This window comes from Lacerta agilis, chromosome 9 (assembly GCF_009819535.1).
Source record: "Lacerta agilis isolate rLacAgi1 chromosome 9, rLacAgi1.pri, whole genome shotgun sequence".
Lineage (NCBI taxonomy): Eukaryota > Metazoa > Chordata > Lepidosauria > Squamata > Lacertidae > Lacerta > Lacerta agilis.
Window position 1 is genome coordinate 24,584,285 of NC_046320.1, and position 27,453 is coordinate 24,611,737.

General features: G+C 43.4%; 2 protein-coding genes across 4 annotated transcripts in view; one reads left to right on the top strand and one right to left on the bottom strand.

Annotated features, from left to right (window-relative positions):
* The first annotated feature begins 265 nt into the window (after window positions 1–265).
* LRP2BP (LRP2 binding protein) lies at window positions 266–13,265 on the top strand. 2 transcript variants are annotated; one of them, XM_033161059.1, is made up of 9 exons: window positions 266–410; window positions 1,777–1,909; window positions 3,290–3,402; window positions 4,434–4,541; window positions 6,862–7,004; window positions 7,820–7,925; window positions 9,942–10,165; window positions 12,693–12,858; window positions 13,037–13,265. In XM_033161059.1, the coding sequence occupies exons 2-9, from the start codon at window positions 1,801–1,803 to the stop codon at window positions 13,100–13,102; spliced, it is 1,035 nt and encodes a 344-aa protein (XP_033016950.1). In that variant the 5' UTR covers window positions 266–410; window positions 1,777–1,800; the 3' UTR covers window positions 13,103–13,265. The 2 variants fall into 2 exon arrangements, with proteins under 2 accessions (XP_033016950.1, XP_033016951.1); XM_033161060.1 differs by lacking the exons at window positions 266–410; window positions 3,290–3,402 and having other exon boundaries at window positions 1,816–1,909.
* A 1,184-nt stretch (window positions 13,266–14,449) lies between these two features.
* The window catches only part of SNX25 (sorting nexin 25), a 54,512-nt gene continuing 41,508 nt past the window's right edge, over window positions 14,450–27,453 (bottom strand). For both annotated transcript variants that reach the window (XM_033161057.1, XM_033161058.1), the window contains 9 exons: window positions 26,582–26,713; window positions 23,900–24,040; window positions 22,280–22,393; window positions 20,547–20,711; window positions 19,622–19,739; window positions 18,601–18,667; window positions 17,281–17,462; window positions 16,565–16,665; window positions 14,450–15,041 (listed from right to left, as the gene is read on the bottom strand). In XM_033161057.1, coding sequence (XP_033016948.1) covers window positions 14,961–15,041; window positions 16,565–16,665; window positions 17,281–17,462; window positions 18,601–18,667; window positions 19,622–19,739; window positions 20,547–20,711; window positions 22,280–22,393; window positions 23,900–24,040; window positions 26,582–26,713 — 1,101 coding nt within the window. In that variant the 3' untranslated portion in view covers window positions 14,450–14,960. The remainder of the gene's footprint in view (window positions 15,042–16,564; window positions 16,666–17,280; window positions 17,463–18,600; window positions 18,668–19,621; window positions 19,740–20,546; window positions 20,712–22,279; window positions 22,394–23,899; window positions 24,041–26,581; window positions 26,714–27,453) is intronic.

Sequence of the window (27,453 nt, forward strand, 5' to 3'; positions counted from 1 at the left end):
CTGAGGAGACAACAAAATGCTCCCTCGGTCGCAGGCAGCTTCTGGAGTGCGCGCACACTGGCCTGTCATCCCTCCTCCTTACCGGCACTGACTGAGGAGGAGAAGCGGACCTGACCGCCCGCGCGCGCGCGCGCGCCCCTCGTTTGCCCCGCCCTCAGCAGAGCGAACAAAGGATTCCCGCTCCCTCAGGCGCCTCCTTCCCACTCTCTGCTCGCCGCCAAGCGCGCGCGCCGCCACACTCGAACAGGCGGGGCACTGGGAGAGGGCGGGCCTTTATGGGAGGCTCGAAGGCGGCGTTGCCAAGCAACGCGAAGCTGGCAGGAGGCGGGCACTGAGAAGCGGGAGAGAGAGTGAGTGAGTGAGTGCGCGCGGGAGGGCGCAGTTCGCCATGGGAACCGGTGGTCAATTCAGTGAGTCGCGCGCTCGGGGGAACCGAATCGGGCGGGTTCATTTTCCCTTTCCATGCACTTCACTCCCTCTCTCTCCCGCCTTCCCGCACACAAAAAAAACGCCGGGTTTTGCCCCCTCGCTCTTCGTTACAGTGGTACATTTTTAAGTACTGGGTTTCGACCGCCACTTGAAGTCACGCGCATCAGAGCCCGCCGCTAAATCACAGGTGCACGGGTTAATTTTGGTGGCGGCGGCGCACTCTGCGCATGGTCAGAGGGCATACATACCGCAGTCTCGGCGACCACCATCCCCTGGCACGGAAAGTGTTATGAGCCCTAGAAGTTCCGGTTCGAATTAAGACACACCCGCCTTTCCCTGTTTCGCTCACCTGTTGGGGGCAGTTCCTCTGAGACGTGGGGGAAGGAAAGGGACACCCTCGCCCTCCCACTTTCCAGATTTCCGAAGAAGGGGTGAGAGGCAGCCATGGTCACAGAATCGTAGTCATCATCATCACATCACTGACTACCATCATAATAAGCTGTGAGGGTCCATATAGTGATGAGGAAGTTCACTCGGGATCGGGGACCTTCTAAAACGGGATGAGTCACCAGTGCGCCTTGTTTTTCTTCTTCATGTCCTACATGTGTGAGAATCTCCCTTTGTTAGCAAAACTACCCTCCAGACTTAGAGGTTAATTCCTTTCGGTCTGTGAACAAGGCATTTACTTCCACAGTAATACGGTCAGGAAAGTCCTTTTGACCTTAGCAGGACTCTTTGCTAGGATCCTGGCAACAGACTGTTGACACAGATTGATATTGGAGTAAGTTTTAGGCACTTCTTGTTGGCCTTGTCTGTCTCAAGAGACAATGGAGTGCACCTCTGGGGGTGAAGTCAAATGGCTGTGTTAGGACTGAAGTGATGTCCCCGGGGCACAAGTCTGGGCAGTGTTATGGAGGTCCTGGGATGTGGGTGGCACCACTGAGCCTCTTGGGCTTGCCGATCAGAAGGTCAGCGGTTTGAATCCCCACGACGGGGTGACCCCCCCACTGCTGTCCCAGCTCCTGCCAACCTAGTAGTTCGAAAGCACGCCAGATACATAGGTATTGTTGTGGCGGGAAGGTAAACTGTTTCCATGCACACTGGTTTCCGTGTAGAAGGTGCCCTTCATAACAAGAGGTCTTTGAAAGCTTCTGGCACTGTGCGTTCCCATAAAGGTAAATGTGGGTAGTATTAAAAATCAGCATGAGATGTTCATTAAAGGATTAGATTGTAGCTTCTGAAAATCTTATTCTTGATGGCTGAATGAGGGGCAAGTAGTAATTATTCTGTGGTCCCCACAATCTCCCAAGCCTGGGCATTTACTCCTAATTTATTCATTTATTACAGAAAGAAAGGGTTTGAAAGAAAGAAATGGAGCTGACCAGTGAGCCTCTGCCTCAAGAAAGTAGAAGCGAGACCATTCTCCAAACCATCTCAAAGCTCCAGACTTCTGAATCGGGAGAGTTCAAACCTGACCCAGGTAATTATTATTCATTAAATTTGTATACTGCCCTTGATCTGTAGATCTCAGGGTGATTTACAGCATACAAATACACTACAAAAACACTAAATACATAATAAGAACAAGAACAAAACAAACCAGTAACACACACCCCAACCTCCCACAAACACATTTAAAAGGACCTAGGATGTTAGTCAACCAAAGTCCTAGTTGAAGAGGAACGTTTTCACCTAGCACCTAAAGGTGTATAATGAAGACCCTGGTGCCTAGGCTGTTTGATTTTTCATTCCATATCCCATGGATGGAAAAAAAAAACTGTTCATAGTAGTTGGCTGGGGCTGATGAGAGCTGGAGTCTCACAACATCTGGAGAACACAGATTTCCCATCTCTGCTGTGAAGTAACACTCCTGGGCACTGCAGCTTCCGAGCGGAATGGAATCATATTCTTTAGTAGAGAGGTGATGTTGCTGCTTGTTTACTTCATCTGTTGTGGTGTATAAGCAATGTATATAGCCACACACATCCTTTTTTGTTGCAGCCTCTAGCCCACACCCAGGGTGAGGATGAATGAAGGGAAGAGACTGCGCTTGTGCGTTTGTGTGAATGGATATATGTGTGTGAGAGAGGGGGGGGGGAGCATGGATGAGAGGGAGTGTCCCACACCCATCCACTTCTTGCTCTGACCCCACTTATCGCCACCAGTATTGCAGCCCTTAGCTCTGAAAAGGTTGTCTACCTCTGGCCCGTGGGATCTGCTACCACTTTCCTAAACACAGGGAAGAAAAGAACATCAGGTTAACAAGGAGCTTTGTTCCTTGATCTTAATTTTGCTTCAAGGTCAGATTTATTTTCCAGGAATATTTTGAAATCCTTCAGGCACATTGAGACAAAGAGGGCAATCTGTGCATTGTGTGCATGGGCCTGGTTTCAGGATTGGGCCCTTCAGGTGCCATGGAGTGTTGTAGATTAAAAAAAAAAAAATACACACATGGTGAATGCTGGGTTTGTTCCGCAAGCATATTCCCTGGCAGATGGTGTGGTCAGCTTTGATATTCCTGTGGATATGGCTGTTGAAGGTAAGGGGACTGAATTTTGGCCCTCCTTCTCCCCAGTTTAATCAGCACTGTAAAAATTTACTGTGCCATCTGTATAGCTGGTACTCGCAGGCAGAAACTGTTGTGTACAGTGATCTTTGGATTGGGGCCACTTACTTTGGCTGCAAGCCCCAAGTTGAATTTAGCAGGATGCATGCAGACAATATATAAAGAAGTCAGAAGACTGTTTAATGCAGCTCGTAGTGTATTAAAACAAGAACTACGTTATCCCATACGTGATGATTATGTAATGAAGATTGTTTTAAAGTTTCAGGATCAAATACTATTAATTTTTTTTAACAGAGATTTACAGTCACGAGTATCTGCTTACAAGGGCTGAATTGTTACTGGAAAAGCGGATTAAAAATGGAGATCCTTTGGCCTCTTTTCTCAAAGGGCAGATGTATTTTGAAGAGGTGGGACTTTGCGCACACACCATATACATACATTAAGTTTGAAATTGTGTTGAACAAGTATCAGTGTCAAAATGTGGGATTAAGAATTCAGGTGTCAATATGTTAGTAAAATTCACAACCATTTACCAGGTCAGATTGGTATAATATGCTCAAACTGGCTCATTTTATATCTGCTGTAAGGAGAGAAATTTTAAGGGGAAATTTAAGGGGAATCATCCTGTCCTGCCAGGAAGATGCAGAATTTCAAGTTTATTCATTCTTTTATATTGTTAAGGATTTATATTCTATTCAGGCTTTACATCTTTATTTTTATTTTACTTATTTCAAAATGTGCTAAAATTGGGCCCAACAATTTAAGGGGCAATCCAGTGATTTGCCAGAGAGATTCAGAATTTTATGTTGTTGTATATAGTTTTATTTGGGTATGGGTCAGTTTTATTTATGTAAACTTAAGTCATTTTTATGCAGATCTGTAGTTTGCTAACCTTCATGCTTTGTGATGTCCAATGGCTAGATACAAATGAAGAAATTGTAATCCATTTAGGACTCCAACTATTTGTCCAGTGATCCTTTGTGGCTCAGTGGGAACCCCGATATCAACTGAGGCTTGTCCAGTGACCTCAGTGAAGGAAACTGCTCTTTCACAAAAGCACACACAAAGTTTTGGGTTCATGTGACTTGTTCTTTCCAGTGGTTTCTTCCCAAGAACCTCTCTTTTGTGGTGCTTGCATTTCTGTTTAGGGGAGCAGGCAGAGAACCTGGCTTGTTTAGCAGGAGAACAAAAACGGCTAGTTCTTATTCCAAGGTTCTCTGCTGAAAGAGAACATTTCTCATGGCTTGGATCCAGGCATTCCACGTGTTTTATTAAATAGTTCACATAATTTCCATATTCTGGGATGTCTGGTGACAGTTTCTGGGTTGGATTTTATATTTTATTTACACTATTTTACATTAAAATGGCACAATTGTATCCTGAAGGCTTCAGTAGCTAGATTTAATCCTGAGTATTTGATCTCTCATTTCTTGTGCAGGGATGGTATGAAGAGGCACTGCAGCAGTTTGAACAAAACACAGATTTTCAGTCCATGTATCAACTCGGCGTAATGTACTATGATGGACTGGGGACCCCACCAGATCCTGTAAGTTGCAACCAGATTGGTCCCCCCACCCTTTGGTTATTCATTAGGTAACAACTTTTTTTACTTAATAGCATGAATTTCAAAGATGCAGATTAATAAGCAAATGTCTGAAGCATAACATCATTGGGCAGAGCAAATCTGTGGAGCCAGAAATCAGAGGATGCTTCTAGACCAGGGGTCAGCAAACTTTTTCAGCAGGGGGCCGGTCCACTGTCCCTCAGACCTTGGAGGGGAGGCGGACTATACTTTGAAAAAAATATGAACGAATTCCTATGCCCCACAAATAACCCAGAGATGCATTTTAAATAAAAACACAAAAAATACATACCATAGTGACAAACAAAAACAATAACCCAGCCCCACACAATTTAAAAAGCCATAGATTGTTTCGCCAAAGGCCTGGGAACGAAGAGGAGGTCCATCCATGGAAAAGGTGGTCTAAAATCTTCTATAACCTCTGAGAGGCCCTATTGAGAATCATAGGAATATGCACTAATATGGTAGTAGTCAGAGTCCAATATTGTCACAGAGAGGCTTTCCTTGTGCTTTTGTCATGATCTTTTGGGTGCTAAGTTAAAAAAATTTTTTTTTTATCTATACAAGCCTTTTAAATTGTGAGTTTAAAAATTGAGCACTCAAAGTCAGACCTGTAATTTGCTGTACATTTGTGCTGCTGTCTTGCTATATCTTTCCCCCCACTCTACTGGTAAAAATAATTTTATGCAGCAACTAATTGTTTTTGACTTTTTAAAATATCGCATTGTCTTCTTTTTGTGAGCAGCCTGGAGAACATGTATCAGGTGGCCCACATAGATGCTGGGTAGTATGCAATGCTACTACAGTGGTACCTTGGTTCTCGAATTTAATCCGTTCCAGGAGTCTGTTCGAAAACCAAGGTGCGGCTTCTGATTGGCTGCAGGAACTTCCTGCAGTCAAGCGGAAGCCGTGTCGAACATTCGGCTTCCGAAAACGTATGCAAACTGGAACACTTACTTCCGTGTTTGCAGCGTTCGGGAGCCAAAACTTATGAGTACCAAGGTGTTCGAGAACCAAGGTACTACTGTAGTCCTATCCCTGAGCGCTGCATTCATGCTGGAGCTAGATTATATGCATATGTGAATTCTGATACAAGATTTTAATAATAATAATAATAATGAAGAAATTTATATGCTGCCCAGTTAAGTTTTAAAAACCAATTACTGTATTAAGTTTCTACAATTGCTGGTCAATCTTAATCATATTAAATATTTCCTAATGTCACTAGAGGGCAATATATTTGTTACATTGTGGGGTGGGGGGTCATTGTAATTTCCAAAGAAACCAAATGAAACAAGCAGATAAAATTGTGAGAAATCAGGCACACTATGCATCTGGCTACAATTTACCAAAACCTTTCTGTTTTACTCAGATTGGTACAGTACTTGTAAAAAAAAGAGCATGCTCCATCACATCCTGGGAAACTGGGCTGTTCTCTAAGTCTGTTGGCAGCTGTAGAGGGGCAAGATTTTCCAGGTGTGTTCCTGGGTTCCTGTGTAGAATGTGAAAGTAAGAGCAAGAGGAATTTCACACAACTGCTTGCGGGAAAGGACAACAACAATGCATTATCAGCAAACCACTTCTCTCTGATTTGATGCCACAGGAAAAAGTCTCAGGAGTACGCCTGCCTTAACACAGGCTTTCACCACCTAAAAAGAAATCACTATTTCTATACTGCAAGGGTCTCCCAGAGCAGTGCCCAACAAACCAGTAGAGCACAATATTTCATCATGTATATGTTAAAAGCCATAAAACCATCTGAAATCAAACAGGCAGTAAAACCAATCTCCAGTCAGGTCCTAGCATGTTAATGACTATCTTTGGAGATAGATACGATCACTCAGGCAGACATACATGTGTATCATATACCTTACTTGTGGATCCAATGAAATACGTGTAACCCAAGCTTCCATCCATGTAGACAACCCTGTTTCCAGTCAGATGATTGTGGCTCAAGCTTGCCAGAGAAGCCTCCCCCAACTGGAATACATTTCTGCCTCCTTAGAATGGCAGAAGCATCATTTCCCAAAACTTTGCCTTGATCCTAATAGTCCTATGCTAACAACAACAACAACAACAATTTATTGTTTCTACCCTGCCCATCTGGCTGGGTTTCCCGATACACAAACCTTTCTTCCCACAAATGTTTTCCCCTGGTATCCATCTTGGGAACTGCTACATAGAATGTTAATGTTTTTGTTAAGTTTGCCAATATGGATTTCATATGCTGTGTTTGGTAGAGTTTTGTTATGCTGTGTATTTTTGCTGTTTTTGTCACCTACAGCAAAAGGGAATTGAATATATGGAGAAGATTATCAACTCCGGTTCCCCAAAAGCAAGGCATTTAAAGTTTGCCGCTGCCTACAACCTTGGAAGAGCTTGCTATGAAGGATGTGGAATTGAGATTTCAGAGAAAGATGCTGAACGGTAACCTTCACGAGACACCTGTGCTACGTGGATGCACTTTTGAGAAAGGTCACATGCGTTAATGCCTCTTTCACGCACGCACACATCAGTCTTTGCCTCATCACACCACATAGCTATATTACTGGTAGGAAATGTGTACAGCAGGAATCATTTTCTCAGCAGAGACAAAGGGCTCGGTCTGCCACTTTTTCCAGGTACCCCTTTATTGTAATTGCACATGGACACTGCAATATAGAACAGCCCTAAAGCAGGAGTGGGGAACCTCCCCCCCCCCACTTGTCAAAGCCAGCATTCACTTAGGAGTAATCTGTCAGGTGTCATTGGTGGGCAGGGACAGAGCCTCTTTGTCCGTGCATGCTATCACCTTTTAAAAAACATTTCATTCCCTTCTCCATCACCTTCACATAATGGGTTTGGCTGCCAGGAGATGGAGCAACATATTAATTTTGCCAGAGGTCTGAGCGTTAACTTACAGAAGGCTTTTTAACTCTCCACCTTCCATTGCTTCATTTGTCGGGCTGGATCTAGACACATCAAAGAAGCATTTCAGTTTAAAGCATTGTAAATTTAAACAGGGAAAACAGGTAGAGAAAAACGGGACTCCACGTCGCCATCTGGTGGCACTATGTTATATCACACATACAAAGCATATACTGTAAATCACTTTTACCAGTCTAGCTCTGTCCATTGCTTCTCCCTTTCCCTTTATTCTTCTGCCTACCCCCATATAAAATCAGTCAGTGAGCCATGGGTTATCTATGCCTGTTTTAAGAAGAACAGGCCAACCATGCCACTCGTTTTCCTATGTCTTCCAGTTTATGGTTTATTGCTGCAGACCACGGGAATCCAAAAGCAAGTGTAAAGGCTCAAACAGCCCTTGGGATGCTGTATTCAGCAAAGCATCGAAAGGATCTGAAAAAGGTACGTGCCCTGCTTTGGCTTAGAATCACAAAGCTTGATTCAGATGTGCTGTCCAGTTAAATGAGGCTGTTGTGATTTACCGGTAGATGTGGCAAGAATCAAGTGAGTAGTACAAAATACTTGTGCATCCACAACTGGTTTGCAATGAAAGGTTGCCAAGCAATTTAAGGTGTTTCTTAAGTACCTGGTGCCTTTTGAGATGCAGCACTTTTTGCCAGGGGGAAGAGAGTTTTACAGCAGCACTGCCCCTAATCTGCTTGTAGCTGTAGGCAATTAGGCATGTGTAAGAGATAGTGCAGGGGTCAGCAAACTTTTTCAGCAGGAGGCCGGTCCACTGTCCCTCAGACCTTGTGGGGTCTATATATATATTTTTTGGGGGGGATGAACAAATTCCTATGCCCCATCAATAACCCAGAGATGCATTTTAAATAAAAGGACACATTCTACTCATGTAAAAACATGCTGATTCCCTGACTGTCTGTGGGCCGGATTTAGAAGGCGATTGGGCTGGATTCGGCCCCCGGGCCTTAGTTTGCCTACCCATGAGCTAGTGGCTCTTTGTGAATCTACATCCCCATAATGATCCAGCCATTATGACACTGATGAGAACAGTATCCAGCTGCACATTGGCAGTGCATGTAGAAGCCTGGTTATACAGGCAAATCCTTCTTGCTTGATTGAGAAAAAAATACCTATTAATAAATTAAGAGACACAGTAGCCTTTCACCTTATCTGAATTTAGGGTACCGGATACGCATATCACTTATGATTGTTGCCAGTGCAAGAAGTGAAATGTATAGTTGCCACACCCACACCCCCAAGCCATTTGCTTCCCTGAGTTTTCAAGCAAAACACACTTCCCCCATTTAAGCCAAACATTCTTGTCTTATCTTTCAAATACCCAGGAGAAAGAAGGATCCAACTTGCACCATTATAAACTCAAATAACCCCCCCCCGAAATTGCGCCACAGCAATTATGAGAATAGTTTAATGTACTGTTATATACTACCCTGCAATCGGCAGATGAGGGGCAGTGTAGAAATAAAATGAAGATGATAGCAGCACCACAAAGAAAAAGAATGAAGTGGTACATTGGCAAAAGCAAAATTCACTTTCGACCCTTTGACATTTGTGGCCAGGTTTGCGTAATGAAACACTAATGAGCTGCGTGGGTTGGCACATCAGACTTGAATTACACGATAACAGCATTAGTCATTTGATGGAAGGCTTGAACATCCTGGGGTAATTTAACAACCAGTCTTTTCTTAATGCCATGAGCTCAACATTTCAAAAAATAAGAAGCCATTAAATACCAGAGAAGTTCTGCATTTATAACTAAGCAAAACATCTGGCAGGCTGTAGATAGAAACATTGGCTTGCTCTTTTTAAAAGACTGTGTTCTAAGATTAAGTGCTCAAACACACTTCCACTTGTCCCACTGCTTTCCTCCAGGAAAACTCGGTTTACTGCTGAATCAGAACAAAACGTCAATTGGGTTTTCTGCGGATCAGCATTTGTTCCGATTCAACAGCGAGTTTTCCTAGGGAAAGCAGCAGGGCAAACAAAGAACCTCTCGTACCAATTCCTATCAAGCATAGGGCAAGCAGAAGTGTGGTGGAAAAGCCCTAAGAGTCTATACTGCAGTTGGTAGCTGCCCATACCCTACATCAGAAGTGCTGGCATGTTCACTACCATTTTCACTGCTATTTATGCATATGCCTAAATTGGGAATCACCAATATTTTTGGGACCGTGAACAAGCAGGAGAAACTGTCACTGGTACTTAAATGTCAGGGGTCCTCTACCTTTACTTTTTTTAGTCTATGTAATAAGAGAGCCCTCAAATCAGTTGGCTAAAGTGCCAATGACATGTAATTTAATGGCCATTATGTTATGCTGATTACAAGTCTACATCTCTGCCTGGCCAGTGAGGCTGCTCGTAAGTGTATTTTGTACAGTACCCATTCAACCATGTTGCCACTATATATGTTTCAAAACCCCATTCTTTCTCCTACAGGCCTTCTTTTGGCATTCAGAAGCTTGTGGGAATGGGAGCCTGGAATCTCAGGGCATCCTTGGTCTTATGTATTTTTATGGGCACGGTGTACGTCCAAATTTAAAAGCTGCTCTGGAGTGCCTGACTGCAGCCTCAGATCGTGGGAATGTCTATGCTAAAGGTCACTTGGTGGAATATTACTACAAAAGGAAATTTTTTACAAAAGCAGCTGAGTTTGCCAAAAGGTAAATTAATTCCAGTTAGTAATTCAAGTGGAAGATAATGATGAAAACAAAGGCATTATTAGATCAGTTCCTAAGGAACAGATACATAGAAATATGGTGCCTTTTAATTTTTTGTGTTGCTGATCTTAAAAAAAAAAATTCTGCTTGTTGCAACTAAATTTCCTCTCTGCTTGACTCTCTTTGCTTTCTCCAGCTAAAGGGAAAGACGGGGGCAATCAGTTTAATGTTTTGCCCTTTAAGTGGGAGGAACATATGAGTTTACCCAGGAAAGGCATAATTATCTAGTTCATATCTGGTGAGGCATGGTGATAGGACAATTTTCTTCACGTCACTATTCAATAAAGAATTGTTTTACTTTCCAGATCGCATGTTCAAGTGCTAAAGTAATCTTCTAGCTCAAGGGTTTTTTCAGCAATACATCCAGCTTTAGTTTTAAAGCACTTGAATGTCATTTGAGATTGGAGAAAAGATTCAGCACTCTCATTTTTGCCTTAATGGTTTTGTTAAATGATGTCCCAGAACTCTGGGAAATAGCTACCATTCCACTTGTTCCTACCTGGTTTGTGACAAGAATGATACATCTAACATTTTGCCTAATGGTGCGCGTCTAAGCATGCTCACTCAGAAGCAAGTCTCACTATGTTCAGTGGGGCTTACGTACATCTAGGAAAGTGTACATGGGTTTGCAGCCTATATCTGACATTTCTGGGAAGAGTCTGACTCTGGAGACAAGGGAATGCAGTCACAGACAGAGCAGGAACAAGTTAGTTCGGCCCCCCTTCATCAAGAGTTCCCAGACTCAGATAGAGCAGCAGACTCGGAAGGCTCACAGGCAGAGAGGGGAGGAGATAGATGACATTGAGGGGACTGCTATGCAACCAAGAGGGAGGCAGCATTTAGAGGACTCTTCTTTTGAGGGGGGGGAGTCTATCCACCTTCTCCCTAAACCAGAATTGCTGAAAGGGAAGTATAAGAGAGGAGGGACTGGACTTTGGCACCCTTCGTGCTGTGAAAGGGGCAAAGACTCAGAGTGACCAACTTGTAACTAAGAGCAGCAGGCTCAGAGCTGCTCTCTGGGTGTTAATTGTAAATAAACGTAAAACTGCCAGAGACTCATTAATTCTTATTGGAGCTTGCTTGCCTGCCTGAGATCATTACAAGAAGTCACTATACTAATGTGAAATCTTTGGGCCAAACTCAGCATTACATTATTCATGTTGCCTGGCCTTGTACAGTTGGTTTCATTTTTTGTTTAACCTAGTAGGGGCTGTGTCCCTACTTGCTCTGCTCGCCATTCCTCCATTTACTCCATAGTGGTTTCCCCTTCCCACCCTAACTACTAAGCTTGGTTTTCACTACCACAACCCCATTTCTGAAGCTACTTCTCTATTCTTTTCTGCAACCCTGCTCTGCACCTGGTTTTGCCTTCACTGGCATGTCCATTTGAGGGCTCCGTGTCCCTTTTCTCTCACACAGGACAGGAGACAGCTGAAGGATGGAAGAGGGAAATGTTTGAGTACAATGAGAAGGGAGGGACCCTGCGAAGAGAGAGAGAACATGCTGGTGTTCTGGGAAGGGAGAGCGGGGGGGGGGAGCCCTCAGTGAGGATTGGTACCGTAGTAGGGGGAAAGCCCTCTCAGTCTGGATCACCACCCTCCCACGTCAGTTATTTGTTTAACACACAGCCAAACAATTTGAACATCATCATGTCTGTAAGTTGCCTTGAGTCCCATCAGGGAAAAAGGTGGGGTATAAATAAATGTATAAAAATAATATCTAGTCTGGCCCTTAATTCTCCCAGCCTATAATGATTAGCTAGCTTTGCTCTGAGGTCACGATAACCCTCTAACCTCCCACCTCCTTCTAAGTGGCAGTAGCAGCAGTGCCAGCTTTTGCAGACGCTTCTCCTTCTAATGCTGTTTTGACCAAGAGCAAATGGCTCTTAGTATTTAAAATCCCCTCCATTTTTTCTGAAAACAGCAACAAAAGCCCTATCAACATGCTTTTCATGTTCAGGCAGATGAGAATTAGAAGGAAAGATGCATGACACAAGCCTGTCTCTGTTGCTGTTTCACAAGGAATATGGCTTTAACAACCCTTTGCTTGTCTCTTGGTTCATATGCAAAAAGTGGAGAAGGGGCATGAGGATGCCAAGGGATAGCAAAGGGGTGGGTGAGGTGTAAAGTGAGAGGTTTGATCAAAGAGAACCTGCACAAAGGACGCTGACACAAAAACCCACACATACATTAAGCAAAATAGACATATCGCCCCCCACCCCCACCCACCATGGCCCCCTCCACCTCTTCCCCACTTTTTCTTCCTAATGTAACCCTAATATCTAACAAATGAAACTGACCTATGGAAAATGAGACATTGCGCATACCTTTGTAAACCAAGAAAACTTTAATAAAAAGTATTGTGTATATATATAAAGATGTGGAGGAAGAACTGTTGGCAAAGTCGTAATGGCAGCCCCTAGCGTTCTGAGAATAACTAACCTTTTACCTTGTATTGTGAATCCAAACAGGACTGCAGAAAATGATGACGTTGAAAAGTTAGCAAAGGCCACAGACTGCATTCCTTTTTATATAAAGAGAGGGCTTGCTATGGCTTCCTTCTACCTGGCAAGATGTCTCCAGTTTGGCCTAGGAACACAACAAGATTTAGCAGCAGCTAAAAATTATTATTCTAAGGTAAGTTGCTTTAACTCTGTTAGCTCTTTGAGGCAACATTTGGCTTTTCATTCGAAATACTTTTTTTAAAAAAAAGTGTGTGTCCTTGTAGCTTTGTAATGCAAGTTTTATATAATACAATGAAGGTATAAAGTTCATTTGCAATTATGTTCACTCTAATTCATCTTTGTGTTTATAGGCATGCAGGCTGGATCCCGATCTAGCTACTGAACTTGAGCTACTGGCTAATCATGGGAGAATTTAGAGCATCATTTTGATGAATCTGAGCAAGTTCCGGCAGTTTGTCTTGATAATGACAAATGTCAGCTGTCGTTCAGCTTTTGATAAATCATGGTTATTATTTCAAGCATTTTAGGTACATAATGTTCTGATTATCTTCATCTAAAAGCAAAGCATTGTATGAGTTACTTTCAGTGTTACATAACCATCAAGTTTTGGTCAACGTGTATTAAGTTCAGAACTGTAACTCTGTTACCTGGTATCAGGGTGGGGTGCAGGACTGTCTCTCACCATTCCTGACTGTGAGCCATGCTGACTGGGGCTGATGGAATCCAACAGCGTTAGGAAGGCTGTCCAACCCTAGTTTACTTAATAAAAAGTGCATCGTTAAATGCATCTTTCATTGCCTACAAATACTTAAAAGTTTTCAGGGCCAGCTTATTAAACACCCCTCAATTCTTAGATAGTTTTTCTTATTTCAGTCATCAGTTGCACATTGCAAAAGAATACTGGAATTAAACAACTGAACCATCCTTTATATATAAAACTTTGTTGAAAAGTCCCATACCAGACCTTTGTAGTATTGCTGAACAGTAGCAAACCCTGTAGATGCTGAAGCTTTACAATTTAGTCACCGTCTGTTTGTCAAGACATGCCTCTTGGGCAGCTGCATGGTGAGCACTAAACCCCCTGCCCTGTGTAGGTTGGTGTATTGCAGAATCAAAGTAAACCGTGAGCTCAGGCATGTGGAGTTGATCACTGACACACTGTGACACGTTGTGTGCATTTGAAATTGTACCATAAAAGTCCCTTGCTACTCAAAAAGCTATTGGGCATTTTTCAAGGCAGTAGTGGCTATGTTTTGAGCTGGCAAAGGATTGAGGCACCCACTCATGGAAAAGCAAAGTGGCTGTACTGTGGCATTTTTCTTTAGGAACAAGGAATTGAAAAGGAATGTTTTCTCCATCTGTTATGGTGTGGGAGACCCAAAAGCCTTTTGGGTCAATTCAGGCTTTGGAAATACTATCACATTTCCTAGCTGGACTAAATTAAGTTTCAGAAAATTCAAAAAACGGAAGTCTCCAGCAGTGAATTGGCAACCTTCGCATTAAATCCAGATGTTCTTTTACCAGTGCTTTAAAAAGAACCACATTTAGGAAAATAGCCATATAGATGATATCAAGAGAGGATGAAAGGGTTAAGTGAACAGGTTATTAGTATAATTGTTTATGCAATGAATGCTAAGTCACTCATTCATGTGATTTATGACAACATTAAATCTATGTTCTGTACCTTGCAGAATCAGTGCAATTCTCTCTGAAAGCAGCACTCTGACCCACTGAAAGGTTAGCTTAATTATGAAACACTATAGTTCATTTTTGTTATTTATTGCTTACAAAGGCTCCAAACTATGGGAAATCTTTGGTAAAAATAAAAACAATAAAATTTACACAATATCTTTACATATATTGCACAACAAGGCTCTTCAATACAACAAGAAAATAGAGGAATGTTCATTATCCTCAGCAAGGAAATTAACTGTACAACATTCATTGGTATACCACTAAAGCAAAATGCCTTTCATAAATGTTTTAAAATACTCTATAGTTCTTATATCTTATATTAACATTTACATTTCAATCTGCATCTTAAACAGAATTATTCATGTAACAAGTTAAATAAAAGCCAGAAACTATGCAGTACTGGCATTCTACCATATCGTCAGTTCTTTCAAGTCTTGTTTGCTCCATGTAGAACTTAAAAAGAAAAGAAAAATACAAATTTGCAGTAGTCCTCAGCCAGCCCTCTGTGGAAAAGAGGGAAATAAGTTACATGTCTGCTATTAAGAACAGACATGTCTCTAGTAATTCACTTGTGCAGATTCAAACCTGAGCTGCTTTAAGCTGCTCTAAATGAGTTCGCAACTCAGGACACAGTTCAATTAGCAGCAATTCCAATAACACCTGGAAAAGAAGAGAGATTAAAAGCGTTTCCTCCCCCTTTCTGAACCGGTAATTACAAAGATCAAACCCACCCCCCCCCACCCCCAAGGGCTACCACATGGATCCCACGGTGGTCAATTCAGGGACAAGAGGCATACGTGGAAGGAAGTAGTTGCTGTAAAGTCCACAGATTATTGTGGGGCCCTTTATCAGGGGCGTCGCTAGGGGGGTGCGGTGGGGGCGGTACGCCCCTAGTGGCAGGTGTGACAAGCGGCGGGTGGGGGTGACAAGCGGCAGCCCCTCCCGCCACCCCCCACGCAACGCCGGTCACCCTGGGAGCAGCAGCGCTGCACGGACGGGGTGCTCCCTCGGCCGTGCGCTGTTGCTCCCGGGGCGACGGAGCAAGCGGAGGCGCATGGGGGTGACAAGCGGCAGCCCCTCCCGCCATTCCCAAGCGCTGCCGCTCCCTCCGTCACCCCAGGAGCAACAGCGCACGGCCGAGGGAGCACCCCGTCCGTGCAGCGCTGCTGATCCCGGGGTGACCGGCAGCGTGGGGAGTGGCAGGAGGGGCCGGCGCCTGTCACCCCCACGCGCCGCCGCTCGCTCAGTCGCCCCGGGAGCAGCAGCGTCGGACCGCCGCTTCCACAGCCTCCTTTTGAGCCGCAGAGCTTAAAAGCGGGCTCTTCGGCTTAAAAGGGGGCTGCAGAAGCAGCGGCGGCACTCCCAGAAACACCCCGGGGGCGGGGCATCGTGACGTCACAATGTGCCGTCACGACGCCCCGCCCCTGGGGCGTTTCCTTTGCCGCCCCGGGTGCCGCGGAGCCTAGCTCCGCCACTGCCCTTTATGCTTTCCTCAGAGTGGCCATCCAGTAAAAGCCTTTTCTAAGGAATTATACCTGGTTCCACAAGATCTCGCTGGAAGCTGCCACGCAACTCTGGCGGTGGGCCGGGCACAGCCCCATGGGATTCCACAACCGGAGGCGGCTGCTTCAGGCTGCCTCATGGGCAGGCTTGGCCCTGTCTGGAAGGCTACAGGTTGTCCACTCCTGCTATTTGTACTATGGTTCATTGGCTGTTTGTTGTTTTTTTTAAACAATTTGCACATCTGACAGTTGTAGAACCACACTTGGAAAAATGCTCTTGGTAGCCCTCTGGGGAGGACCAAATCCTTATTATTCATCAGTGTTTACTGGCACCTACAGTGCTCTGCACAGATTTTCGCATACCTACGAAGACCTCAAGGATTAGTGAATTTATCAGGTTTAGATTATCCCTCTTCCTCCCAGTCTAAACCAAAATCTTAAGCAGCACAGACCTTCAAGGGGATTTTATCTCCCAAATTCCACTTTCCCCTCAGTGGACCTTGCCCATCCCTGGTTAAAACAAATTCTGCAGATAATTCTAAAAGGTTAGAGGATAAAACAGCTACTGTTGCAGGCCAAAGGGTAAATGCCAGAAACTAACACCAAGAATCCAAGTTCTGAGGTCTGAAGGAAGAGTAATTTTAAGTAACAAACCCATGCAACAATGTGCTGGTAACTCACATAAAGAAGATGCTTATTGGCCTTGGTTTCTTGAAGTGCATTGAAGACTTTGATTACACCATGGCGAGCATTTTGCTGACCAACAAGACTCTGTAGTGTATCTGAAAGAAGAGATATTTAATTTTGGTGACGTATCTGCTAATGTGTTTTAGGAAATTCAAATGAATTAAATATATATATATACAATGAGCAATGTAAGCTGTGTATTGAGATAATGATTCAAAAGCCTGCATATCCAAAATGTTAAAATAGATTCCTGTTATCTATCTTTTAAAAACAAAACAAGAGATTTTAACATCAAGAAGAATATAATATGGATTAATACACATGTAAAGTGCCTTTTTATTTTCAATATTTGGGAGCAGTAGATTTAGTTCCCTGCTTCTTTGCTTTTTCCATATCACCTAAATGCCACCCTGACTTCTTTGAAAAGAAACAGTTCTTCCGCCCACAGAGTAACATCTGACAGATGTCAGGGATCCGTATAAAGGTTAAATATGCAACTCTCTCTCTGTGTGTACTTGGTTTGCTTAAAATTTAATCTCATAGAATCTCATAGATTTTCTTATTAAAGTGGGCAGAGTTTAACTCAGAATGTTCAAAACACTCCACAGGCAAAGGGCTAAACAAATGGTAAATAATGTTTATTACCATAATCTCCTTTGATTCATTACATTCTGAACGTTAACATATGACATGTGATTTGATATGCTCACCTGGAATGTTTTCAAGTAATTTTTGCTGTGCTTTCTGTTTCGTCTCCCGGCTTTGCTCTTCACTTCTGGGCTTTGAGCTGGATGCCAGTTTTCCATTTGGCCAAAAAGCATCTCGGAACACATTGATGTAGTAAACAAGCATTGGTTCACTGAAGATCCAATTTACAGTGTCACGAATTTGCCTTGAGGGAGAGGCGTCAAGAAGAAATAGTCATAACACTATAGCCAGATTAGACATGCTTTTAACCCACTTTGAAACTTCCTAGAGACAACTTGCACATCAAGCAACAAAAATGGGTTTCCACGAGGCAAATATCCACCTAGATACAATATGTTGCTTAGACAATACAGCAATGTGGACTAATCTAAATGTTAGTCTTACAACTGCAATACCTAAAATTTGGAAAATAAAAAGGGGGAAGAGAGGGAGAGAGAGCTAGGAACACGACAGCAGCAAGCAGTGAAAACTAGGTTTGAGTAAAACAATAATTGGCAGTAATAATAAAATTATACATAAATGCAGCTATAATAATATTAACTATAAAATGCAAACTTGTTAAGTTTTAACTTATAATGTGATACCACTGTATTGTTGTGGAGGGGGAAGCAGAGGTTTATTTTTTTTTAAAAAAGGTAGCTGTGAATCCCACTTAAAATGTTGGAGAAGCACTGCTCTATGGAAACATGCAAATCCTCCATTCTCATGCCCCCTCTGGTGGCTTCTAGTCACATTATATTTCAATGCCATCACTGTGTGTCTACATCTGATACTGGGTGAAGAATTCAGCATCCTGAAACTCTTATGCTTTCATTTAAAGGGGGGGCAGGCAAGTTTCTAATCCCCAAAGCTGCAAGGACAGGTTTGGGAGTTTGTAGGGCATGCCTGATGAAGTCTCAGAAGCTTGGCAATGTGCTGTGTAACTCTCATCTCCCCCAATCCATGCCCAACAGAATTAGAATTATGCGAAATAACCAAATATATACAAATTGATGCAGATCACAAATTCGAATTTCCTTGGCACCAAATTTTGGGAAAGCCTGGCTCTCCTACCCACCCTGCTTTCTGGTTCAGCCCTAAGTGCATAAGGATTTGTGACACACAAGGTGCATGGGGAAGGGGAAGGTTATGAGAGATTTGTCTGGAATTCTGAAACGGAGCTTGTGAAATTTTAATTTTCCTTTTCTACATACAAAGAAACATGCAGAAGCTAGTTTCTGAACAATCATGCTAGCCATGTCAGTGCTGTTGTCAGCTGTTCCTGCACAAAGCAGCTTATTTAGAGTACAATTCTAGAAGCAGAGAAATCGTAATGCACTCACTTGTTGATGGTTCTTCCGAAAGTGATTTGAACTAGTGCAATTAGCGTCTTCCTCACCCACTTAAACACTAAAACAAACAAAAGCAAGCAGCACACAGAAGTCAACTCCAAGCATGCAGTTAGGGTCTACTCAAATACTCTTAAGTATATGTTCACGTTATGCTGTTTACTACGTAAAAATCCCCCTTTTAATTACTACAAGTGATTATGTGACTTTTCCTACTCAGCAGCCTTCATAGGGAGCCCAGACATTTCTTAAAAATGGCCAACCTTTCTAGTGAACAATTATTTCCTAGTGCTTCCATTTGCACACAGATGGATACAAAACTAATTTATTTATTGCTACCTGTTTTCAGTGCTTTTTTTTCCTAGAAAAAAATAGGCGCCAGTACTCATCACGAAGTTGTTACAGTCAGTGTCACACTTTTTAACAACAAAAAGAGGTGCTGGTACAGTGTACCCTTGAGTACCCCCTGAAAAAAAGGACTGCCTATTTTACATTGAGGATTTTAAGATATAGCATGCAACACTAATACACTTTTTCCCATGTGAAAATTAGCTAAAGAGTTACATTGCTCAACATGCTCAACTTCAGAATGTTTCTTTAGAGAGTTATTTCTGCAACACAAGGGCTGCACATTAACACTATACCATGACTATGGCATATGCAAATGAGGTGCAGGAAACCTGATTTATGTGGGCCACGGGTAGAACAATTTTACCTGTGTAAATGTTGCAAGTGCACCTACCCAGATCACAACCATGCTAATGCTACATGCAAAAAGCACACATCTATGCAATGAGGTGCATGTAGAACATTTTACATACACAAGTGCTTGATTTATGGCTCGTCATGTTTCCGACAGAAAACCACCTTCCCATATTATAACTTGAGCGTGAAAATGTGGTGCATTTCTATCATCCTGATGAGTGCACTCACAGAATCATAGAAGTGTAGAGTTGGAAGGAATATCACCATGGTCATCTAGTCCAACCCAACAATGAACAAGACCACTGCTTACTTCCTCGCAGCTCAAAAATCTCTCCTATCAGCATGAAGCAAGGCTCAGCAAGGGCATCCCGTTTCCCATCCACATCTTCTCCATAGTCAGACAGGTCGTCGTCATCTTCAGCTTCCTCCTGGACAAACGAAACAAGCACAGGATAGCAAAGGTGGTTCCAAAAGTTATGACGGCCATTTCTGCTCTCCATCTAAGATAGCAATCTGAGGCTGCTCCCTCCGCTTAATGGTGGAGCCACCCACACTGTGCTCATCAAGTCCACGTCTGTACCTCCAGCAAGAATTTATATGCCTGAGACAGGCATCACAAATTATTTCAAATTATACGTTCAAGGAAGAAGATACTATGTAATGCCCCTACATATATAAATCAGCTGTCAGATCCAGATTTACACCTCTGCATCTTGTAGCCATTCAAAGGCTGTCCATTTGTTTTATGCTAATGCCAAATCTTCACTCCCATAGTCCATTATCTCTTACTCTTTCTTGCCAATGAATTAGTGGGGACAGCCATGGTAGTAAAGGTTGAGCAGAAGGTGCCACCTTGATTTGTTAAGACCAATGGTGCTTCTATACTGACAGAACCTTTCTAGGTTCTAGATTCTTAAACTGGGGAAGGCATGGCTTAGTCTTGGGTCTAATTGCATGCCACTGTACATGCTTCAATCAGCAAGATTTGTGTACCTGGGCACAAGCCGCAATGGATTTAACAATAGCTTTCAATGGAGCTTGAACAGTTGGTGCCAGTGAAATGTGGAGCTGGCACAAACATTCACTGGCAACCTGCATTACAATTGACAGAGCGCTTTAATATCCTGTCCATTAGTTCATATATTTAAATTAATTCTGCAGACAGTTCCGTCTGAGATGCTTCCTATTTACTCTGGGTGCTCATCTACCATAAATATTGCTCTTTACCCACTCACCTCTTGATGAGAAAAGAAATCACCGGGAAGCCTCTCCAAAAAAGAAGCAAGTGAAAAAGAAGATTTCTTTCCCTGTACATCGATAACCTTGAGGTGTTCTGGAGAAGGGCTTAAAAAGGCATAAAGTGCTTCACTCTGACAGAGCCTTTCATCAGAAAGCAATTTCTGTGGAAAAAGAAAAGCCACCACAATTGTAATTTTCTTTTTTCTTTTTAAGCAGAGCAGATGAGGACTCTGCATGAGGGCAAGGAGTGCTAATCAGCACTGCCGGTGTCAGCTGGTCTTAAGGGTTTACAAAATCAGCAGTGGCTTCTGGAATCAATACACTTCAGTAGCTCCTAGGCACATTCCTGGCAAGTATGTTAATTGAAAGCAGCACCGAGGAAGCATCTTGTTTATGCTTTTAACACTGGTGCTCTCCAAGTGTGAAGTGGACCTACCTAACAATGGCCTCAGATAGTTGCTAAGGGACAAATTTGTAGGCCTTGCCACCATAGCTGTCAACTTTCCCTTTTTTTGCGGGAAATTCCCTTATTCCAGTGCCGTTTCCCATTGCAAAAAAAGGGAAAGTTGACAGCTGTGGCTGTTTCCCAATGCAAAAAAAAGGAAGGTTGACAGCTCTGCTTGTCACCAGTGAGGTCAGTGGCTAACTGGACTTCTCCCAGTGGCTGCATGTCAACGGCATGGGTAGCTAGGTAGTTATGCAAGCTGCACACCCTCTCTCTCCTTGCATATGGTCAATTTGGGGCCACCAAATAAAGCAAATCCCATCCCCTCTCAACAGTACTTTAAAAAAATTACTATGAGATGTTTTACATATTATTTGATCCTGAATAAGAGTTACTTAAGCATGGGGGGGGGGCTATAGGGCCAAGAGAACTCTAAAAGGATTTCCTCTAAGCGTGGAACCCCTTGACTGCTTTCAACAGCAGTTTTGGAACTTCAACAAACCGCTCAGCAGAGCAACCTATAGAAAATTTTCAGCTGCATCACTATTTGGGGTTGGAGAAAAGGGTTGATTAATGAAGTCTGGTCATGGTTGATGGTATGAGTAAGACACAAGAATGTTGCAGGATTCTGAAACACCACAGAATCCATCTAAAGGTGAAGTGGGTGATGTGGAGCCCATCTGAGAAGAGTATCTAATTTGTCCCAGAGAACGCAACAGAAAAGTTAGGAACTGTCATTGGCTACAGGCGCAGCCAACCAGAACAAGCGTCAAGATCTGTTCACTACATTGGGCTGTATGCCAGAAAAGCCACATTTGACACCACCAGCGACTTCTGTGTACCTGACTAGTGTACTTCTTTGATATGCTAAACATATGTAAACCTAAGTTGCACATATAAACAGATCCAAACATATTCATCATACCTTACTATATGCTCAGGTTTGTACTTAAAATACCTTGAGTTACACACTTAAATAACAAAGGCCTAAATCCAGAGCAAGTTGGTCATACTAAAGTCACATCAACATCAACAAGACCTAAATTAGTTGTAAGTAATGCCCAAATGAAATGAATAAGACTTCAAATTCGGCTCACTCTGGATCTGGATTGCAGTATGTGAAAAGGCCAATAAACATGGGGGGGGAGAGAAATGTGAGAATATACAATAAAGAAATTGAATTCCTTACTCTAAAGCTCATGCAAAAAAGGACAACGCACCATTCTGAGTTAGTAAAATAAAACAGAAATATATATTGTGATTGCTGCTTCTTTGATATCTTACCTGTAAGAAGTTATTTAACTGGTTCTTTGACTTCTCCATAAATTTCTGGTCTACAGATTTAAAGGGCAGTTTGCTGAGTGAAGGCAACTGAGCTTTTTTTAACGATGGGAAGCACTAGGTGGGAGGACGGGGAAAGAAAGCAAATCACAATTATTTCTCCATTTTAATTTACACACTGTCTTTATTTTTGCCCAGTTCTATTTAGTCAGAAAGGGAAGAACTAGTTTTCAGCTCCTCTGCCTGTACCCTTCATCGCGTGCAGGAACTCTTCCATCAATTTGCCAAAAAAGAGTAGCTGTAAGTGCAGTACTAGGCTGCAGAAATAAGCCAATGCCAGCTTAAGGCTCATTTGAACTAACATCTTGCAAAAAATGCAGAATATAATAGGTTATAAAAAGGGTCAGGTCAGTGCAATTAAGCAAACAGAAGAAAGCTGTAAAGTCTTCATACAGCCAGAATACAGTATAAATGGCAAAATAAGAATGAACCAACAAATAGTTAGAATGAGCTATTGTGAAAAAAGTTTACTTTAGGTGTATATGAAAAGACGGAACAAAGCCTATGTTCACATTTGCCTTTCAGTGTCAGCTTAACATGTCACGATGCCTTTCTACCACTGGCTGTTGCCACTCATGCTCACAAGCACACATAGTACGCCTTTGCATGCTATGCCTCTTTGACTCTTGATGTGCTTAAGCCAACTCTCCGAACTCTTGAAGACTAACATAAACACAGGATAAACAGTTTTAGATACAGCATATAAGCTTACACTCTTCTAGGATGTTGAGAGCCAGTGTAGAATACGCTCTAACAAAACCTGATTTAAAAGAACAGTTGGGGGGGGGCACATGAACATAATGGTGTTTGGTGCTGCTGTGGGCTCCTTCGGGAGGAAGGGTGGGATATGAATTTAGTGAATAAATAATAAACACAACGGAAGGCACCCTGTGGTTGGAATACTCCCCTTGAAAGTACCAGCAGCAAAAACACAAGACAACAAAGAGAAAATTGCCAGGTTCCCTGAACAGAAAAATGTTGTTGATAAGAATCAGTAAATGTAGCAAACAGAAGGGAGACGAAACACCAAGAGAGCAAAAGCAAAGCAACCCAACTCTCTGCACCACAAGAGTATAAAAGGGGAAAGGAAAGGGACAAAAAAGGCTTATGGTCAGTGGAGGAGTGGTACATTATGAACTGCAGGAGCTCATGAAGACAACCCCCAACTTGATTCTGACCAAGCTAAGCCTCCTGATATATATTTTGCTCTAGGAAGGTTTAGTGTGGTCAGAATTGAGTATACACTTTTAGAGTTGTTGCTAAATACATTGCTTCTGGTAAATGAGCCACCATAGAGGGAAATCAAGATTTGTGTACCAGGCTTTTTAGACTTGTCTACCCTACCTGAAACCCAAGGGGTACATTGGTTGCCAGATCTGACCCCCCCCCCGCTCTCCTACCCCACTTTTATGGAATCTGGCTGCCTGGTACAGGGTGGGGGGTTGTTGTTTGTCCACAGAGATGTCTGGCTCCTTCCCTACAATATGGAGCACAGAAGATACAGAAGTTGGCCATACAGAATATTAAAACTAAGCAAGAGCAACTTCCACATGTTCTCCATACCTCACTGAGTTTCCTATGTAGGCTTTGAAACTCGCTGAGCTTTCGGAGTACCGTCCATTCCTTAGCTTCAACGCTGCCAATCTCTTGTAAACTCACCATGACAGAGTAACAGGGCACTTGTTCACCATTTTCTTCTATGACCTAAAACACAGGAAGGATTACTACTACTACTACATGCTGGAAAATGATATGCATGCACACCTACACAGTTTTACACCAGAATTCCAAGAGCACCTTCTCACTGCTGCACGCGAATGGTTCTGTAACAAACTTTGTTTCAGGGTTTGAGAGAAAGCCTTAAGATATAAAGTCTCATATTGGTGAACCTTTACCCATGCTCCCAATCGCAAAATACTGGCTTTGAGAAGCAAAGCGAGCATTTTGCAGGTCACTCAGTTGCACAAAGTGGATTCATACACACCAGGGATGAGGAACGGGTGACCTGCTGCTGGACTTCAATTTCACCCATACCTAGTCATTCAATGTCCATACTTGCTGAGGGTGGTGGGAGTTAGAAGCAAATGATCTGCAGGGTCACAGGTTTCCCATCTCTCATATACACATTGAACAGGAATGCAGTCAAGGTGGATCCTTGTAGGACATTGCTTGTCATCCAGACTTGTCCTGCAGTCAGCTGTCTTTACTGTGCTCATAAGAAGCACTAGAAAAGCAGCCTTGTGAACTTTCACCAGGTTCCAACCATGTCATCAGCACCTCAAGATGACTATTGCCTCCTTTTAACCTGTATCATTTACCAAAGCTAAAAGTGCTGTAAATATTTTCCATACATGCCATATTTCTTAGCGCGTTTGGACTGCTGTTACCCACATAGAAAAGGGAGGGTGGTGCATATTAGCCCTCACTTGTCTTGCAAGTGTCTCCAGACTATGCAGGCTGCAGCAAAGGCAGCAGTTACGAAACCCTCATACTGGGGCTGTCAGGAATTACAAAGACAATGAAAAGTTTCTTAACAGTCCTTTTTTATTTCAATCTTTACAGAGAGAGGCTATAGAACCCAGTCTCTTGGATAATGGCGTTGTCTCGAGTGAATCTCCACCTCCCCATCTTTCCCACTTCCTCATTTGTCATTCTCACTTCAATTGATGCTGTTGCTTGCCATCTCTCTGCCTTTGAGCTCTTTGCTCTTCTACTTTTAAGGCTCGCCAGGTTCTGGGAGATGGAGGGTCTAGAATGCTTTCTAATGACATGTCAGCTGGGTGTAGTTCTGGTTCTCCCATGATTTCTCAACTTTCCCCCTCATCTTCCTCTGAGCTATGACCTCCCTCAAACCCCTGTTGTAAATCTATACTGTCTTCCTCTTCCTCCTCCCTGGAAGGGTCAGGATGGGGAGGCGGTTTCCACCACTCCTCCTCTGCCCAGTCCCTGACGGGTATGATCTGTATGGACCATGTAGACCGTATATAATATATATAATAGCTATGGTTTGCAGCTCTCTTTTTTTTAACATGGGCAAATCACAGTGGACATGCATACGTGCTACTTCATATAAGTTACATGGTCATTAAAATGCTGCCTCTGCTGTGAGCCCCACAACGTGCCTTGAGCTGCTCTCAAAAAAGGAAGGTTGGGGCCAGGCATTAAAAGTCTGCAAAAGTGGATTTTTCCATATGATCTATATGCATTAAGAACAGTGCTGTCAAGTATCCCGTATTGGCCGGGATTCTCACGTTTTTATACGCGTTTCCCGCTTTTATCCCGGATTAATCAAAATCCCGTTTTTTTCCCGGGTTGTGGGTGCGCTGGCCAGGCCATTGGCCGTTCCCTTCTCAGCGCATAGTTACGGAGAGGAGCGCTTCCTGTGGCCGCACTCTGAATTTCCGGGTTGGGCCATTCCTATTGCGCTCGGCGCGATTGGCCCTCTGGCTGACCGAGGGGCGGGGCGAGAACGGAGCCCTCCGGCGGCGCGTGGGTGGTCCCACGTTAAGGACATGCCCCTCGCGCCCTGCGATTGGTCGCAACGTTCTCTGGGCGAGAGGAGACTAAAGCGGCGGGATCGGCGCCTGGGTTCGATCCGCTCCCGTGCCGCTTGCCAGGATGAGCCGCGCAGGGGGGATCCTTCGCTGGAGGAGGGCGAGCGCACTTCGCTCCTCTCTGCCTAGCGGAGCCCTCGCGGGAGAGCGGCCTCCCTCCGGAGTCGGTAAGCGGGGCAGCTGGTGGAATTTTTTTTGGGGGGGAGCATGCTTGGTTGTTCTGCAGCCCGTGCAGGGGGCAGGAGGCGAACTCCCGGTCTCGCCGGGCAACGACTCCCCGGCGCTATAAGATCGCCTCTTCCTCCAAGTGCTGCGCCGAGCCCCAGCACGGGAACCGGGACTAGAGGGACCGGACTCCGCCGCCTCTCGGCTCCTCCCTCTGCCCATTTTTGCTTCTGGTTCCGCCCACCACTGTCATGTGACTGTCACGTGAGGCTGCTGATCCCTTATTTTCAGATCCGAAAGTTGACAGCTATGATTAAGAAAGCCACATTTCTTGATGTCATTCTATTTGACCTCTAATTCCAATAATTCAGCAATAATATTTTTAGTGGGGAGTGAAGGGAAATTTATCAGTAATTATTTTCTGGACAACACAGGAAAAAAAGCCTGCTCATGTAAATTTTTGACAGAAAGGTTCCACTTATTTATATATTTTTTAAAAAAATTAAATAGAAGGAAAAATCCATACTTCGCTGGAATTTATGAAGGCTTTCCACATGCCGAAATTCTCACACCACCAATCTGTTCTTTCAATGTGCAATTGAAGGTCACCGTGTTCTCGCTCCATCAGAGTGATTTCATCCTTCAGTTTAGAAACAATCTGCCAAGGGGGGGGGGGGAAACCACTTGTTATTACTGGTTATCATATTTCTTTTTTTAAAGAAAATCTATGCAACTATTGCAACAGATCACTCTGGTGCATGTACTGGAGGAAACAGATTAAAAATGTGTAGCAATAAGGAAAAGAAATAAAAATTTATCCAGGGAGTGGAAGGGAAAGAGTCAAGGAATTTAGTAAAAGCTCCCAAAACGATTCCCCATCTAAATGACTCTGACTTGATAGAGCAGTACTGCTTAAAAGGTCATGCATAATTTGCTTAAGGTCACGTATAGTTCAGAAATGAAAAGTAAATTAAGCCCTGAAACATAATGATAAATGAAGATTTAGTGCTGAGTTCATGAAAGATAGGGGGAAGGGGGAAATCACTACAGAAAAGTCTTTAAAAGATACTGTGAACTTAAAAAAACCAAAATACAGTGGAACCCCGGGTTGTGCACACCCCGGGTTGCGGACATTCGAGTTAAGAACGCCCACAACCCGGAAGCGTTTCCGGAGCGTGCGCAACCCCCAGATGCACAGAATGCTTTTGCGCACTTCGCGCATGGGCAGAAGCACTCAAATCACGCTACTTCCAGGTTTTTTGGGGGGGGGCATTTGCATTAGGCATGCCCGTGCTACATAGTGTGATCTGGAACGAATCGCATGCGTAACACGGGGTGCCACTGTACTTAAGATATTGTCCAGCACTAATTCACTTAGATATTTTTTTGGGGGGGGGG

Excerpts from the sequence above, each read along its gene's own strand:
- LRP2BP (XM_033161059.1), top strand. The coding sequence starts at position 1,801 with ATGGAGCTGACCAGTGAGCCTCTGCCTCAAGAAAGTAGAAGCGAGACC. Across the intron at positions 1,910-3,289 it reads AGAGTTCAAACCTGACCCAG|AGATTTACAGTCACGAGTAT; the intron begins GTAATTATTATT and ends TTTTTTTAACAG. Across the intron at positions 12,859-13,036 it reads CTAAAAATTATTATTCTAAG|GCATGCAGGCTGGATCCCGA; the intron begins GTAAGTTGCTTT and ends TTGTGTTTATAG.